General features: G+C 43.1%; 1 protein-coding gene and 1 long non-coding RNA gene across 2 annotated transcripts in view; one reads left to right on the top strand and one right to left on the bottom strand.

Annotated features, from left to right (window-relative positions):
• Positions 1–17,678, bottom strand: part of ZCCHC14 (zinc finger CCHC-type containing 14) — a 29,250-nt gene extending 11,572 nt beyond the window's left edge. The window contains exons 1-8 of the mRNA XM_075576434.1: positions 16,906–17,678; positions 13,135–13,258; positions 3,732–3,805; positions 3,109–3,180; positions 2,484–2,593; positions 2,117–2,211; positions 1,966–2,020; positions 694–970 (exon numbers count right to left, since the gene is read on the bottom strand). Of these exons, the coding sequence (XP_075432549.1) occupies positions 694–970; positions 1,966–2,020; positions 2,117–2,211; positions 2,484–2,593; positions 3,109–3,180; positions 3,732–3,805; positions 13,135–13,258; positions 16,906–17,496 (1,398 nt within the window). The 5' untranslated portion in view covers positions 17,497–17,678. The remainder of the gene's footprint in view (positions 1–693; positions 971–1,965; positions 2,021–2,116; positions 2,212–2,483; positions 2,594–3,108; positions 3,181–3,731; positions 3,806–13,134; positions 13,259–16,905) is intronic.
• A 176-nt stretch (positions 17,679–17,854) lies between these two features.
• Positions 17,855–18,077, top strand: part of LOC142470215 (uncharacterized) — an 11,000-nt gene continuing 10,777 nt past the window's right edge. Inside the window, exon 1 of the long non-coding RNA XR_012789231.1 lies at positions 17,855–18,077. This exon is cut by the window's right edge and continues 96 nt beyond it. This is a non-coding gene — a long non-coding RNA (uncharacterized LOC142470215).

Raw genomic sequence — 18,077 nt, 5'->3', positions numbered from 1 at the left:
CCTACATCATTTCTACCCTTAAAAGAGCGGTCTCCACATATTCTGCCCCCACACCTTTATGTGGAATGGAAGTTGGGGGGTCTCAGAGCTGAACAGCGTTAATGGTAACCCCTTAGTTCCTGAGATACTATGTAAAATGTGGCGCCGGCTTCATCCTCTTCACTGGGAGTAAAACAATGGTTTCAATCTCCAGCTTTAAGTGGGGCAATAGGAGGTCACCACGTCCGTGGCTCCTTATCGCCCCTCGTAACACGGGGGGGGGGGGGGGCTTTACCTTTATGGATGTACTGGCGGTAACTTCCCCCACACATATCTAGGGAACTGAACCCCCTGCTTCCCTTCCATGTACAATATAAAAAATAACTTTATTTCATATAGATCTCTGGGACTCAGCGCATCACAATTACAGTACAGCGCGCAGTACAAAGCACACTGTTACAGATACATCCCCTGCCCAGAGGAGCTTACACTCTATGTTACTGGTGCCTGAGATACAGTGACTTGCCCAAGGTCACAAGGAGCGGAAAGCGGGAATTTAACCAGGCTCCCCTGCTACAGTCAGTGTCTTTACTCACCGAGCCGATCCTTCTCCTTATGGTTATAGAAAAGCTGATCATGAATATAAACTGTACTCACGGCTTCTAGAAACATCCGTTAATCTGACTGTGCAGTTCATGCCAGTCAGCCCCTCACCTTTTTCATGGACAGCTGATTGAAGACGGTGTAATATTTGTGCAAACGCAGTTTTCTGAGCCACTCAAATATTTCCTGTTGCTCTTGGGTTTGGGGGCTTGGCGCGCTGGAAGACACCAGGACAGAGGAAGACGCTTCCACCAGCGGGCGGTAAGATAGCGACGAGGTGCTGCAGCTCCCTGAATGAGAGCAGGGTGACAAGGTGACGGCTGCCCCGCTGTGCTGCGATGGACTCATGCTTTGGGAAGACTGGATGCTTGCAACACCACATATTGGTCTGAAAACAAAACCAGATTGTTATTCATTTTAAAAATAAAATAGATCCGCTTATACAACACACGTACAAGCAGCGGTCACGCTTGTTTTGAACACTCCCTGGCTCAGGAGATACTTAAAGCAGAAGGCAGCGCATATACCGTCTCCTCCAAAAACAATATGGCGATTTAAATCTCCCATGTCACATGGGCCAATAGGAAGTCTTCCTATTGGCCCATGTGACTTGAGAGATTTAAATACCAGGAAGAACCGGCGCTACCTTCACAGGGGTCCCCGGACCTGAAATTAGCACAGTTCCCATTCTGGTAATAAAAAAAGGTGGGGCCAGGGGATGAACTGACGCTTTAAAAAAAGGGCAAAACAAGCGCTTTTTTTGTTTTACATTTATAATTTTTTTACATTCTAAATGTAGCACAGCGTACGTCTTTTTTCAACCTCATCGACTATGTAACTATGTAACACAGTATCGATGCAGGGGGTCTCCGGAGCTAAACCCCATTAATCTCAACTCCGGGGACCCCTGCTTCCACAGATACTTACCTCCAAAGGGGGTGCCAGTGTCTCCTGCAAGTTTAAATCTCCCGCGTCAAGTGGGCCAATAGAAAGCCGAACCTGATGACATCACGGCTTCCTATTGGCCCAGGGCGCGGGAGCTTTGCAACTTCACCATTATGAGATCCCCGCCGGCCGAGCGGCTACCAGCACTCCCTACAGGAGGTAAGTAAGGGGGTCCCCGCAGCTGAAATTAATGGGGTTCAGCTCTGAGGACCCCCCTGCTTCAATCCTGTGTGAAAAAAAGTGACAAAATGATTGCCACTTTAAACCCCCCCCCCCCCCCACAACATGTTGGATAAATACGCAAAGCATGGTCCTCTACATACTGGCCTAGCCACTCCCCCCGCGTCGTACAGCGCAGACATTACATGCACACAGAGGAGAGATTGCAGTGTTGCGTTTGCGCGTCACTGGACGGCTTTGCATGTCAGCGTTACTCACCGTATAGATGCCCCCAGCGAGGAGATCACTTTCACGTGGGATGGATTGTGTGCAGCTTTAATAAAAAAAATACAAAATAAATACATGAGAGATGAACATGTTCTGTGCGAATGTTAAACAGAATGGGAATGATGCTGTTACAAACCCTTACTTAAGATCTGATGCTGTTGGTGGCTGGGTGGAGAACTGAAGAATTTCGTGACAAGGTCACTCTTTAACACTTGGGGAGGCAAAGATACCAGATACCTGGAAATACGTTATAAAATGATGTTACCGTTTCCAGCTATTGTCTGGGTCAAAAATTGCTCAACGTAGCGTGTCCCAACACTAAGAAATGCTATCATAATATGTCCCGGTTCAATCCAGAGTGATATCTCCACCCCCATCTACTGCAAAGCAATGTGTTCCAGGCCCCGCAGGAGGCCAACAGGTTACTTAATCCACTCAAACTGAAATATGTTCTATTTTTAGCAGACAGTCAGTGTTTCCGACAACTATTCCCAATAAAATCACTGTACCGAAGGTCTAAGTCGAGGTCGGCGTGGTTCCTTTCGATGGAATAGGAGTCCATGCCAGCCCGATAAGGAGTGCGTTTCTCCAAGTTTTCCTCTGGGAACAGGTGGGAAAGCTAAAAGGACACATGGGGAGATTTAGCCGAAGCCTCTTCCCATCGCACAAAAGCCACACACAAAATCAGTTTAAAAGCGGCTGAGAGTGCTATTACTTCAAGCTAAAATATAAAACCTACATCAAGGCTCCCCAACGCCAATCCTCAAGGGCTACCAACAGGTCAGGTTTTCAGGATATCCCTGCTGCAGCACAGGTGGCTCAATCAGTGGCTCAGTCAAAGACTAAACCACCTATTGAGCCACCTGTGCTGAAGCAGGGATATCCTGAAAACCTGACCTGTTGGTGGCTCTTGAGGACTGGAGTTGGCAACCCCTGACCTAGAATAACATCTTCCAGGAGCTGCTCTTCTGAAGATATTTTAGCTAATGTGGCGTTAAAAAAATAAAAAATAAATCTTTGTGGAATCATCGGCGATCTTCTGATTTGGGGCCCAGTGGGGTTCACAAATCCTTCATTCACCCAGCATCACAGACACTTCAAAATAAGATGTGCTGCAGTCATTGATCGGATTACCTTTGAAATAAATTCAGTGACTTCTGCAGAAGATTTGGTTACCAAAGATCTGAACGAATCAGACAACAAAATCTGAAAAAACAAAACCAACACATGAACTGGAGATGCGCAGTTTTACAGAGATGCTCACAAACAAGGACTGTTGCTTTTGTAGCAAATGTGTTACGATTTTAGCATAACAGAATGTTACAATCCCCAAAACATTGCTACTTACACACAATATTTCTATTTTGTTTGATCAGTTAATTTTGTTGAATTCGAGCAGAGAGTCCCAACAAGGGGCTCACCCCAAACAAAATCTGTACTGGCGAATCCCTGGCAGTATAGCGGGACTCACAGCGGGTCTCTCATCATTTCTACCAATTCTAAGCATAGATATAACATCAGTTGAGAGACTGGCAGAATATCTTTTATAACGTGTGTCTGTGTTAATGAACGTGTTTGAGAATATGTTCCAGAACCTCTCGGTTGTTAAAGTGTTAACAGGGTTCAGAGGTATTTTTTTTTTTTTTTTTACAGAATTAAGACTGCAAAATGGAAGTGAAAATGTACGAAGCAGCGAACAATGGTTTGAAAATGCAGGTGTTTTAATGGGACATCGTGTTTGTACAATAAATAAATACCTCAAAACAGCAGTCTGAATTTTTTTCTTTCTTCTTCTGCGGAAATAACTTTACTTCTATTTTTTCAACATACACTGTGGAAACAAATTGCTTACGTTTTAGGCAAAACACACAGGAAATACATATTATGAATGAATAACTAGATGTCAAGGAAAAACTTTGCATTGATAAAAACCCAAAATATTATAGAACATGGAGAAGTAATGTGTTATAGGTCGAGTTTACGGTTCTTAGGACACAAACAAAATCTGTATCTTTTTTTGCAACTACATTTGTAGATCAGCGAACCTGAACCGGCTGCCGGTTTTAAAAAAACGTGTTAGGGGAAATCCAATCTCACATATTTCGACCTGCCCATGTGGGACTTATTTATCAGAAACCGCTGCAGGGCTCGGTAATCCTACCGGTAACCCAGGCTCTCATGCAAAGCAGCCTCCGCAGATCAATCATTCATCAGGAATTCAAAACGCTGCTGACGATCAAGCAGCTGAGAGCAAATATTAAATGTACTGGAGAAGTGCCCGCAGAGACGGGGTGGGGGGAGACTGCGCCCTCGTCTGCTTGTTTATTCATGAAAATGCAGAGTTAAGGAGGGCCAGCAGAGTAATGTGTGTATCCCACCAAAAGTACAATAGTAATCACCGCTGGGAGTACCTTGCATTGTTGAAGGACCTGTAGTAATCCTTTTGTTGAGAGCACTACCTATCTAAGCAATTAATTACATGCCCTTTTCAGTGCAAAAAGGCAAAATAATGTCTCAATTAACCAGTGTATTTGTTTAAATACTATCAGAATAAAATCCCATTTAATATGTATGTGGAAAAAAATCACAGTCAAAAGTCTATACATTCAATGAGTTCCCTATGTTAATCCACCACGGATCGTGAAAAGTCATTATTGATGCAATGACAAAGCGCACACACGCTGACCCACAACTGGATCCATGACACACATACAAGCCCCCTAATCAATATAGGGAGGAGCGAAATAGCAACGATGGGAGAATGCATTGTCAATGTGTTATCCGGCTTCTGCTCACCATACTGGATGAGGTATGGAAATACAATCAAACATGTTATTGTCTCCCCAGTGGTTGGAGATCAATGAGAACTGGATGCTTTGCCTTAGAGACTTTCCTAATTCGAGCTTTATGGTTTTTGAGGTTACCATTAGGATCCCGGCAAATTACAGGGGGAGTGAGCCTCTTATCTATGTGCTTGAACTTCATAAATTCTCCCCCCTCCCCCCTCCCCCCATCTAATTACGAGTGACCACTACAGCCACGGCTAGAAACATGAGCGTACCAAATAGAGTATTGCATGTTACAACACTCTGCACCTGTGTGCAATCTCGGAAGGCATGGGACACGGAAATACACAAAGGGGCATTTCAAACTTATAGAAATATTTTTTTTTAGTAATATACAAAAACAACACAAACTAACCCGCAGCAGATACATCTATGTCAGGGATAGGTAACTCCAGTCCTCAGCCTCCGACGGGTCAGGTTTTCAGGATATCCCTGCTTCAGCACAGGTAGCTCAATCAGCCCCTGCTTCAGGACAGGTGGCGCAATCAGAGGCTCAATTGAGCCACCTGTGCTGAAGCAGGGACATCCTTAAAACCGGACTTGTTGGTGGCCCTTGAGGAGTGGAGATGCCGCCGCCCCCTGATCTTTACCCTAGCACACCCCCTCAGCTAGGATTCCCAATAAAATATCATAAACCTAGCAGTGCATCCAAAAGGCGAACAATGTCAACACAAAAAGAAAAGTCTCAAACATTGGAGCACACCTGGAGAGTCACGGAAAAAAGAAGTATATATATTTATTATAAATGCATCACAATAATATATAAAACAACCCTCGGATTTGAAAATCGCAGAAAACACCAAAAACAAGACATGTAAACATCTAAAATCATTTAAAAACCGCATCACTTGTGTAATAGGGCAGTAGGCACAACCACATATACAATATAGCAGGGGGCGGCAGACGAAAAGCTAAACCAATTATACATTCAACGAACTAGCTGAGCCTCTAAAATGAGATCAGATAGATTAATTACCAGGTAATAGTTTTTTGTCAGCATTCTTGATGCATCTACTACAGAAAGATTTGCGCCTCTGACAATGTACGCTTAGCTATTTATTAGGATTTGTTGGATCTGTAAAGCTTAATTAGGTAATTTCTGAATATAGATTACATCTGAACGTGCGAGGTTTGCCGGCAGATCTTTCGTTCTCACAGATAATTTTGGCGCTTAACGGATTGTGCCGCGTTACTCAGGCTGCATGGAAAACTGTTTGCGATCAGCAGCACTAGGATCTGTCTTGAATTAAAAAGTCATTTCCCAAGCTCCTTGAAGTCGCTGATCTCACACTGATGATACTGCACTTTGTTATCCCTTCACGGTACAGAAGAGAGAGCAAAGGAAGTACAGTATATTATATATACAGTATACCCTTTCCTGCCACAAGGCCCCTCTTATTCTCTTCTCCTTATTTATTGGAACTTTTTACAAGCCGTGTTTACTTTCCTGTTTTCCTTCAGTGGAGAAGCCTGTGCCCGTTCTTTTTGCAGAAGAGAGATACTCCCAGTGGAGAGCAGACGGGTGCAGTGTGGGGCTTTATGGCGTCATCCTACCTGTAGGGGCCATTCCTCCAACAAACTGAACCAGGACTGTAGACGCATATCTTTCTTTTGGAGGACTATACAGCGGATAGTAGGGTGATACTGAGTATATACTCCATTCGGTCCATCTATTGGATTCTCGCGTGATATCATGGTTCTCCTCTGCACTGTAACACGATGGTGCTTATGTATTCCCTGATTCACCACGTACCCGGCTACTCTTATTTTCGCCAGAGAGGATCCTATTGGTTTCCTCATATGACTTTCCTAGTACTGCTGCAGTCTCTGTATGGGGTGATACACTGACACTATTATTGCTACAGTAGGTGTCCTGTTCTGTTCATACATGCAGCCTGATTTATTTAGCGTTGTACAGTCCCTGTCTATAATGACATGACAGGATTGTCTAATCTTCCAATATTCAAGTGTGCCCAATTTTTTGAAAGATCTCTACACCCCATTAGGGATATACTGTTCTCTTAGAAGAGAAATACAAGGAAACAACTTTCGCAAGGACTATTGTAAAAGAGTGTGTGTGTGTGTGTGTGTGTGTGTGTGTGTGTGTGTGTGTGTGTGTGTGTGTGTGTGTATGTATGTATATGTGTGTGTGTGTATGTGTGTGAAGAAGATGACGATATGTCTTCCATCAGCAAAAGGGTCACATGAATAAGTGAAGGCATAGGCCAACTTCAGTCCTCTAGGGCCACCAACAGGTCAGGTTTTACGGATGTCCCTGCTTCAGAACATGTGCCTCAATCAGTGGCTCAGTCTTTGAGCCACCTGTGCTGAAGCAGGGACATCCGTAAAACCTGACCTGTTGGTGGCCCTAGAGGATTGGAGTTGGCTGCCCCTGGCACAGATGAAAGCGTGACCTTTGCTTGGGAAGCGGGTGTGATGGATAATGTCCGAGTTTCTGCAGCTGCCCACTGTGTTTCCTTTTATTTACTTCTAAAAATAGAATCAGCGAAAAATCCAAGTCAAACTTTTGTCTATTTCTTTGGGGGGGTTGGGGGAGGGGCAGGTTATGTAGAAACAGAAATCCTAGAGACCTATTTAAGAACCAAAGAGGTAAATGTGCTGTAAAAAAATATATACGTCTTTTTTCTTTCATGTGAGCACCGACACAAAACCCTGTGTTACTTTTGGCTGCCACAGTTAATACAACATCATCCGTGTACACTACTCAGAAAACGGGCAGTCAGCAAATCAGCTGATCAAAGTACAGCCCGTTTGTGGCGGCACATGGTTTCCGTATAGAAACATTTTGAAACGTAGCATAAAAAGAAATATTTTTACAAAAAGCATTAACATCTGTGCTGAATACAGTCATGATTCATAGGTTCGGGAAAAAGAATGGAGACGGTACAATCGGAAAACCAGATGTTATTATTCAGCTGTTTTCCGAGACCGAGAAAAACACGAGAACTCACTTAACCAATCATCATCATCCAGGCCTGAAATCCCACCGATGTACTGAAAATAACGGGCTGTGGGTACATATTACATTCATTTACTTAAATATGAATACAGATTGAAGTTCAAGCTAAATGGGATAGCTCAGGGTGTAGCCAACCCCAGCCTTAAAGGGCCAACAATAGGTCAGGTATTAGGGATATCCCTGCTTCAGCACACGTGGCTCAATCACTAACTCAGTCAAAGACTGAGACGCCTGTGCTGAAGCAGACCTCAACTGAGCCACTGATTAAGCCACCTGTGCTGAAGCATGGATATCCTTAAAACCTGGCCTGTTGGTGGCCCTTGAGGACTGGAGTTGGCCACCCCTGAGCTAGATTATTGTATGCAGAAGTCGGTCCATAGTTTAGAGTATCAGTTTCAGCTATAAAATATATTGGAATTGCAATCAAATGCAAAATAAGCTCAGCCAAGTAATCTCTCTCAACTAATTGAAGGAAAACTGATGCAGCAAATTTTCAGAGGTTAAAAAAAAAAAATAATCGCCTCCTTCCTGTCACTGCTCTAAGGTGTTAAAGTGTTAAAGTGTGCAACGTAAAATGATCAACATCACAGGGAACTTGTATGAATGACTATAAAATACAGAGACAAATCCATGTATGAAGGAGACTGAAATGTTGGTTATCAATAATTTGGTTCAGTCTCATACATGAGGTCAGAATAAGTGCCTTACTTTATGAATAAGAATACAATTGACATGCTACAGTCTTTAATACAAGTCTGTCGCAAAATGCAACTGTAATTCTGCAAACGCAAGTTCAGCTTAATCTTGGACAAATAACCTAAATTCACCACAAGGAAGCATATAAAATGATGCATTTTCCAACAGCAGCTGGATGAGAGCACGTTTGTTCAAGTACTGGCTCTATGCTTCATTCTTTGAAAATTGCTCATCAGGCTAAAGGAAAAAACAACTCGCTGCTTCAAATTACTTCTCACCCCAAAAAATATATAAAAGATGCCAAAAGAGCAAAAACAAAACCCAAATAACCCACTTCCTATATCAACAGTTTTTGAAAAGCTAAACACCAAATTATAGATTTTACATTAGTATTTATTAACTACTTTGATAAGACATTGTAGTAGTCATTAGTCTGCTCAAAAACAGTATATATATATATATATATATATATATATATATATATATATACAGTATATACATACACACACACACACACACACACACACACACACACACACACACACACACAATATATGTGTTTGTGATGCCTTTTTTTACTACACAATCACTGACCTGGGGAGGGTAGCTCAGAAAACTGGACGATGTAAATATTGCGTCAGTGCATCCCAAAGGGTTTACAGTTGGGTAAATCTACTGTATAACATTGTGAGGCCCAACAGACCTCAACACCTTCAACACATCCAACTATCAAACGTGTTCTTTGTTTGTTGGACTTCCTTAAAATAAGAATTCAAACTCACGACCCATAATTAATTTATGACAGCACTATTTAACAATCCAGACTTTCCTCCAGGAGCATCCAAGCGGCTTTTGTGGCATTTAAGGGGGCAGGATTCTCAAGATCCCGTGACTAGATCTCAGGAAATCATATTAAATCATTTGAGTCTATAAGGGAGAAAACTTTTATACACATCTCATTTTGGCTGAAGCTTTTTCACGCTCACCTAATCTTGCCTCTGCATTTTTTTGAACATCTGTGTAGTAGCCAGCGTGATGGGAAATGATTGATAGACATTCATACATTAATCCTGAACCCAGACAGAGCAATGGGCAAAGCTAGGCAAAGCCACCATCAAAAAGCTCAATTTGCATCTCTATTAAAGAGAACGAGTATCAACCGCTATTTTTTACTCATCAACAACACACTGTACTAGCCTTTCACTAAGTCTTGACAACTGGGCAGCATTATTGAATAGACCTTTTCCTAAACTAACTTGAGCATGAAATAAACACATTGCTCATATTTCTGTAGCCACGAGATTGCAACCTGCTGGAATCAGCCATCATGCCCTAATTTGGCTCAAATTAAGAAAGGGATATTGTATGCAAGGAATATGGGAAGAATTAGCAGCTATCAGATGAGTGTGAGAAATGTCAATGTATGGGGGCCTTGGCAGCAGTTCAACAACGATTTGAACATTAATGCTAGCACGGATCTCCTTCCAGGGCTCCTCGTATTCTCCCAGCCACCTTATACTAGGTGACTCAATCAGCCCCTGCTTCAACACAGGTGGCTTAATCAGAGGCTCAGTCAAAGACTGAGCTGTGCTGAAGCTGGGATATCCTTAAAACCTGACCTGTTGGTGGGTGGCGGAAGCACCCCTTCTCTATACAACTTTCCATTGCTTCAAAGAAGAATATGAATAAATAAATAACATCACCTCCTACTACTACGCCAACTCCCAGGATCCACAGGCCAGGTTTACAGCATATGCAAGATTAAGCCATGTAGAAATTATTTCTACCTAAACATTAATGTGACTACTGCGATTATCAAAGCATTACTTAGTGTGTGTATATATCTATATCTATATACTGTTTGTGTATGTGTATATAATAAAAAATTAGGGTGATTTATGCAATCTGAATTTTAGCATTCAAAGTACCATTATGGAGTTATGGATTTGCTGTGCCAGGATACTGTCTAGCATATCTCCTGGCAAACTTGTCCCACAGAACAAAACCTAGCACCAATTAATATTCTTAGCCCCCATCTACACCTTCATACAACCCAAAAGTACTCAACACCACATAAGCACCCGTAGTAAAAATAAGCAATTATTTACTCGCTTTCATTGTATTTTTAAACATATAGTGACTTTAAAAGAATAGTATTGAAGGCCAAGGAGGGCACTGCCTAATTTCCCCAATAAGAGAAGAGTTTGCAATATCGGTAAAAGAAAAACGATGAAGATTATTACTGTTAATATCCATAATGATATATTTTTTACAGATATTTGCAATCATTGTGTACAATATTCCAAGCCCTGTTATCTGATCTCAACACTTTGGTGTTTTATCATCAGATACAATCTTCAAGCCAAGGCATGCTGTCCTAACAGCTGTTCCTTACCGTGCTCTTTTAAACAGGCTGCATGTATGCACGTTACCACAGTCCCTGTCGGAGGAGCGCATTGGGAACAAAACAGCTTTGCAAGGAACCATATTCAAATTGTACACCAGTGGTGCTCAACTCCAGTCCTCAAGCCCCCCCCCCAACAGGTCAGGTTTTCAGGATATCCCAGCTTCAGCACAGATGGCTCAATCAGAGGCTCAGTCAAAGACTGAGCCACCTGTGCTGAAGCTGGGACTGATTGAGCCATCTGTGCTGAAGCAGGGATATCCTGAAAACCTGACCTGACCTGAGGCTTGAGGACTGGAGTTGAGCACCACTGGTGTACAATTTGAATATGGTTCCTTGCAAAGCTGTTTTGTTCCCAATGCGCTCCTCCGACAGGGACTGTGGTAACGTGCATACATGCAGCCTGTTTAAAAGAGCACGGTAAGGAACAGCTGTTAGGACAGCATGCCTTGGCTTGAAGATTTTATCTGATGATAAAACACCAAAGTGTTGAGATCAGATAACAGGGCTTGGAATATAATGCAAAGTAATCCCAGAGGCTTTGTACAGCTATTGCATTCAGAGTTTTGTAAACTGCAAAGATACTTTATATTCAGTGAAAGAGGCTATTGTTTTAATTACCCCCTCTATGAAAAGTTAGTTGTAATTAAATCAATAAAAAGCTTTTGGGGATTTTTAAACACACTCAGGGCCCTTGGTTCATTTTTTGTTCAACTGACTTTCAAGTTTGAAACACGCATTAAATAACTCCACATTTTCTCTCCTTTCTGACTCGCAGCAGGGCGAGATTTATTTTCTTTTTTGGTCCAGATCGTAAATACGTCATTGATAGGGACTGATAAAATGAGCTCTGAAGCGGACCATCGCCGAAAACTGACATTCAAGGCTATCGCGGCGTGATCGGCGATTTCAGCGTACACTGAATCAGCCCCATAGAATATCTGTTGATAACTTCAATTATTTTTTAAAAAAAATACATAATTGGGAATATAATATATACAAAGAATCACAAATATACTTTTCATTTCACGGTTAACAAAGGGAAAACGTGAATGAAAAACAAATGGCAGTGTGTTAAAAGGGAATAACACAACATTCATTAAGACCGACACAGAAAAAATGTTCTACCGTAAGATATCTTTTCAAGGTAAAAATCCTGAATCACGTCTTAATTGTGAACATGAATTAAAAACAGTTATAATACGCTCAGATCAGTCTTCCACTACTGCATTAGAAACTGATGCATTGTTTTGCCAAGAATTTAGTGTCAAGAAAAAGGTTGTTTGATAAAATATGCAATCACGCTAAACATTTATAAAAAGGCATACCACAGGAAATGGAATCACCAAATACATGAATGAGTTTGCATATCAAATTCCCGGAGGCAAAAAAAACTAAAAAAATAGTATCAATAGTAAAACGTCCTATTGGATGCTGTGGTGAAGCTTTCTGCCCCAGCTCTGACAGGGGAAGAATTTGATGAATAACTTTCCGCACTATGCGTACGCTTTTGCTGCTTGAAAGAATGAGATTTAACAAAAAAAACAGTGTTGCAAAGCATGTCAAAAATGAAAGGCAAAAAAACCATCAATCAGCGCAGACCGCTGCTTTCATTTTTGTAAAGTTAATGAATATTCGCCTATTTTTGTTTTATTAAAGATTGCGCCTACAATTATTTAAGCTAATGATTATCTCCTCCCCCCCCAAATCAAGAAAAAAAGTGTCATAATGCCATTCTTTACATTTGACAAACTACAATCTAAGCCTTATTGTGTATAAAACCTGACCTGTGTATACAGTACATCGTTAAAGAGAGGACAGACCTGCAGCATATACACCAGGGGCGGCCAACTCCAGTCCTCAAGTGCCACCAACGGGTCAAGTTTGAAGGATATCCCTGCTTCAGCACAGGTGGCTCAAACAGTGGCTCAGTCTTCAACTTTGCCACCTGTGCTGAAGCAGCCATATCCTGAAAACCCGACCTGCTGGTGGCACTTGAGGACTGGAGTTGGCCACCCTTGATATACATTAACACACTACAACAAATGTTACCTGCTGGCATGGATGTAAGTTTCCACATAGTGACTGCCTTTTAGTGTATGAATATTAAAGGGGTTGCACCGTTTTCTATTGTAATGATTTGCACCCACAAAGTACCACATGCATTGTCCTGTTTGTAGCAGGAGCATTCTGCGTTGGAGGTATCATTTTGAAAACGGTAAAGACTCACTCACCTTTGGAGTGCTTCCCGGAAGGCCTCTTAGGTAACGATTCTTCTGTGGAATGTGCTGCTGTATGTAGTGCATTTGCTAAACTGTTACCGACACTGTTAATGGGGATTTCCATTCTTGGAGCGACCTGCAGCAGACACAGTGTTAAAACTGTTAGTCATCTTTGCCAGAAAAGAACAAAAATTCTAGGGAAAATTTACAGGAAAGAACATTCTTTGGCTAGAAACATTGCTTTAGTTTGGTTAGACGGGCACTAATGTATGGCTCTTGCCATTTATCTGGGTTGAGCTTGCAAGACATTCCAGTTCGCAAGTCCAAGAAGTACAATTATTTAAGTATTCGCTGATTTCAAACTGTACAGAAAACATAACGCAAACAATATGGTAAGTAAAATACGGTAACAACTATGTATTTAAGAGCAAAACCATCAAATGTGTTTGGTGTTTGTAGGGCCTTCTAGTTCCAGGCTTACATTTTACATAGCGAGATCTCCTCCAGTTCCAGAGAAATTATTTGATTTAAGGACAGCTTCCTGTCTAGAAGCGTCATAGGTTAGTGATAGTTGATAGTCAGCAGCTGCGTGTCCATGGCCATCTTAAGCCCCCCACACATGCCAATACATTAGGGCAGGAGTGGCCAACTCCAGGCTTCAAGGGCCACCAACAGAACAGCTTTTCAGGATATCCTTCTGCACAGGTGGCTCAATCAGTGGCTCAGATTGTAATATATATATATATATATATATATATATATATATATCACACACACGTTTTAATACTACAATTTTGGTCATTACTTTTCAAGGTTTTGCTTCTTCCCAGAGAAATATATACGTTATACTTCACTTTCTTAAAATAACCATTGCAAAATGTAGCTATTCAAGTAAGGAAGAAGCTTATACAAATTATACATCAAACAATAGCAGAGTGCAGGGGGTTTATGGAGGATTTCAATTGTATTAATATAAAAGAAGGAAAACATACACTACAGCCATTTTGAAAAAAAAAACGGGCACTTTTGCATGAACAGCCTATTTTCAAATAGTACAATAACCAATATCTGATAAATACATGACTGATGAGATACCGAATAGCTGCTATACTCCATACTGCTAAAAGCGACTGCAGAGGGTGGTGTGATGGTTCATTACTAGGAAGCGTAATAACGGAGCTGGACTCTGGGTTTACGCTGGAACAAGGCCTGTTGTGGCGCCTCATGCACGTGTCATGTAAAATATCTGGTGCAGGACCACGGATATAACTCACACAGCTCGGTTGCTTCCAACTTTTACTTTAACCAGGGTCATCCAAGCAAGATGGCTAATACTAGCAAAGTAAGATCGTAGAACATGCGGACACAGTCTTAAACCAAGTTAAACTACAATGCAATATGTATGTGTATAGTACGTCCATCTCATCTTCACAGCATGAAAGCAAATTTGATATTTTTGATATTTCATAATGAAGCCAGGTTTTAACCACATTCTGGGAAGTCACACGCGACATTGCTGGAAATGGCCTACTATTTGTCAACCACACATCAGTTGACATTATTCTATAATAAGCCATTTCTAGTCTACCAAATGTATAAAACTAAAATAGGAATTACTAACGCCTTACACACACTTCCTCTGACGGACTCTCAAATAGGAAAACATTGATTGGTTTGAACTCCAAATTAAACAGACTTGTGAAGTATCTTCCAAAAATAATTATTGTTTTAAATATCTGGAAGCATCTTCACAATATTAAAGATTGCAAATGTCCTTTCCTGAACTGGTGTTATTTGATTAATTTGTTTCTCATATACACAAATATTTAAAAAACTGAGTTTTCCTTGAATTAAATCTTAAAATATAATGGACACTGCTATTCATAAATAGGTTTCCCAGATTAAAAGAATGGAAATAGCATAAAATTAGATCAAATGTGTAAATCCTGTGTTTAAACTACAACTTTTAACAATGCTGTGTAACTTTGTCAATATAAACTCCTAATATAAGACCTATATATTATATAGCACACCGCATTATTGCAAACACAACTTAATTCACAACATTAAACTCAACCCCTAGTTTAGTTACCTTTAGGTTCCTTATTTTGTGAGCAAATACGCAATAGTCAAACAATATACTGTACTATTTATGAAAAACACGGATGCAAAATAATTGTTTAGTGCCTTAAACAAATTTTAAAAAAGGTAGACACACTTGTTCAACCTTATTTAAGCGGCAGCAGCAGATATATAAAAAAATTTTTTTTTAAAGACTTGTTCGGCCTTAATCCCAAACCGAATATGCCGTAAACACACCCAACACGTCAGTCTAAATCTTACCAGCAATGCACGAGTCCTAATAATCTGGGAGAAAATAATTGCTGGCTAAACAAGGGAGAGGGATCTATTGAGCCGGCTGCCAGGTACCTACACTTCAAATAAATCAGTCCTCGTTATGAATTTTCTGATCATTAATAGCTTAGCACTGATCACTAGTATGGCTGCATGATTGCCCTCTGATATTGCAAATACAAAAAAAAAGTTGAAAACAGCAAATAGTTCAATGACACGGATCCTATTTTAAGCACAGAGAGGCCTTTTGCAATCTGGGCCTATAGGAAAAAAACATTCCCAATACCAGATACAAAGTTGTGCGAGTATGTGTGTGGAGAGAGAGAGAGAGAGAATGAGAGAGAATGAGAGAGAATGAGAGAGAATGAGAGAGAATGAGAGAGAATGAGAATGAGACAAAGAGAGAATGAGAATGAGAGAGAGAGAGAGAGAGAGAGAGAGAGAGAGAGAGAGAGAGAGAGAGAGAGAGAGAGAGAGAGAGAGAGAGAGAGAGAGAGAGAGAGAGAGAGAGAGAGAGAGCAACTGTAAATATTACTGTATGTTCATTTGCATGTCTTAGACAGGTCTGCAACCCTGTCTTTCCCCATTGTCTAAGACATGCAAATGAACATACAGTAATACAGTAATATTTACAGTTGCTTTATGCTTTACTGTGGAGGGTTTTTGTCACTTTTTTTACCCACCATAACCTTAATAATTGTGGTATATATATATATATATATATCTTTCCAAGTGGCCTCATTATTCATTTACATACAAAGTAGGACATTGGTAAGTACTGTACCTCTATTTTTTGTTTCTCTGATAATATCCCCAGTGATAAGTGAGTTTGAGAAGGCTAGGGCAGATATTTCCCAGCATCGATAGGTGTCATCCGTTTTACCTAATGCCTGGCAAGGTACCACTCCAAAATAACACTATGCTACACAATACTAAACCTCTTCCCAAAATGGGCCACCATCCCAACACAGAATGACGGGTTCCTGAGTCCAACTTTCAAACAGTTTCTTTCTTTCCACTTGAAATAAAGCCTGGTGCTCGGGAAAGGTTGAATACTACTGGGGGAGAATGACACTTCACTCCACAAATAGGTTATTTAAAAATGAACATATTGTTGGACCCTTCCACGAGCCTATCCTTACCCCACAGAGTATAAAGGTTTCTCATCATGTCCTGTAAGACAGGGGGGGCTCAACTCCAGTCCTCAAGACCCCCCCCCCCCCCACCCAACAGGTCAGGTTTTCAGGATATCCCTACTTCAGCACAGGTGGCTCAGTCAATTCATTGAGCCACCTGTGTTGAAGCAGGGATAGCCTTCAAACCTGACTTCTTGGGGGGGTCTTGAGGACTGGAGTTGAGCCCCCCTGCTGTAAGAAGACAAGTGATGAACATGCCTATGGTCCCCACCACACCTGACTTCTCTTTTACCTTGGAGCACCCTCCTGCCACCTTGCTGGCGGTGAAACTCGTGGTGGTGGCTGTCTGGACGTTGCTGCTCGTTGCGTGGATCCCCCCACTCGTGTCCACCATGCTGTGGATGTGAGTGAGCTCCTTCCTCAGCACTTGCTTCTGGTGGAAGCTGAAGGCCGGGTGGTTGGAGGCCATGGTGAAGAGCAGCAGGAACTGGTCCCCTGTCCTCCCGTCCTCCAGCCGCAGCCCGCAGTTGTTGATGATGGAGTGGGTGTGGGTGAGTGTCCGGCACAGCACCCCCGCCGCCTCCCGGTTGTCCGAGCCCAGCAGAGCCAGGGACACCAGCAGCTTGCTGCGGACCAGCTCGTCCGTCAGGTTGGTCAGGCCGCCCAGGTCGGCGGGAGTGTTGGCCTTGATCTCCGAGTCCCGCAGGCAGTGGTAGTCTTTGCGGGCCAGGTCCTCCAGGCAGCAGCCCAGGAAGCGCAGCTCCAGCGGGAGGCACAGGTCCAGCAGCCCGCAGAGGAACTCCACCCGCTGGGAGGAGGGCAGCTCGGAGAACCAGCGGTACACGCCGTCCCTGTGTGGGGGGCAGCGCTGCTTCTGCACCATGGCGCCCCGGCCTGGGTAACAGGAGACCCCACCCCGGCCTGGGTAACGGGACACCCCTCCTGGCCTGGGTAACGGGTCACCCCTCCTGGCCTGGGTAACGGGTCACACCCCCACACCCACCACCCCCTGGCCTGGGTAAGGGGACACCCCTCCCGGCCTGGGTAACGGGACACCCCCCTGCCTGGGTAACGGGACACCCCCCCGGCCTGGGTAACGGGACACCCCCCCGGCCTGGGTAACGGGACACCCCCCTGCCTGGGTAACGGGACACCCCCCCGGCCTGGGTAACGGGACACCCCCCCGGCCTGGGTAACGGGACACCCCCCCGGCCTGGGTAACGGGACACCCCCCCGGCCTGGGTAACGAGTCACACCCCCCCCCCCCCCTGAGTAACGGGGATCAGCGGGGTACCGGGCTCCAGGGGCCGCTGGGATCAGGCGCCGCCTCCACCTCCTGTCACACCGGCCGCCTCTCCCCGCCTCCTCCTGTCACGCAGGCCCGCCCGGGAGGGGGAGGCGCTACCCGCGGGGACTCTCTCACCGGCCGCCGCGGGCTCCCGGGACACCGCGCGGGGACCTCGC

This window comes from Ascaphus truei, chromosome 19, assembly GCF_040206685.1.
Source record: "Ascaphus truei isolate aAscTru1 chromosome 19, aAscTru1.hap1, whole genome shotgun sequence".
Classification (NCBI taxonomy): Eukaryota; Metazoa; Chordata; class Amphibia; order Anura; family Ascaphidae; genus Ascaphus; species Ascaphus truei.
The sequence above is the reverse complement of the archived record's forward strand: the minus strand, read 5'-3'. Positions and strand labels throughout refer to the sequence as shown.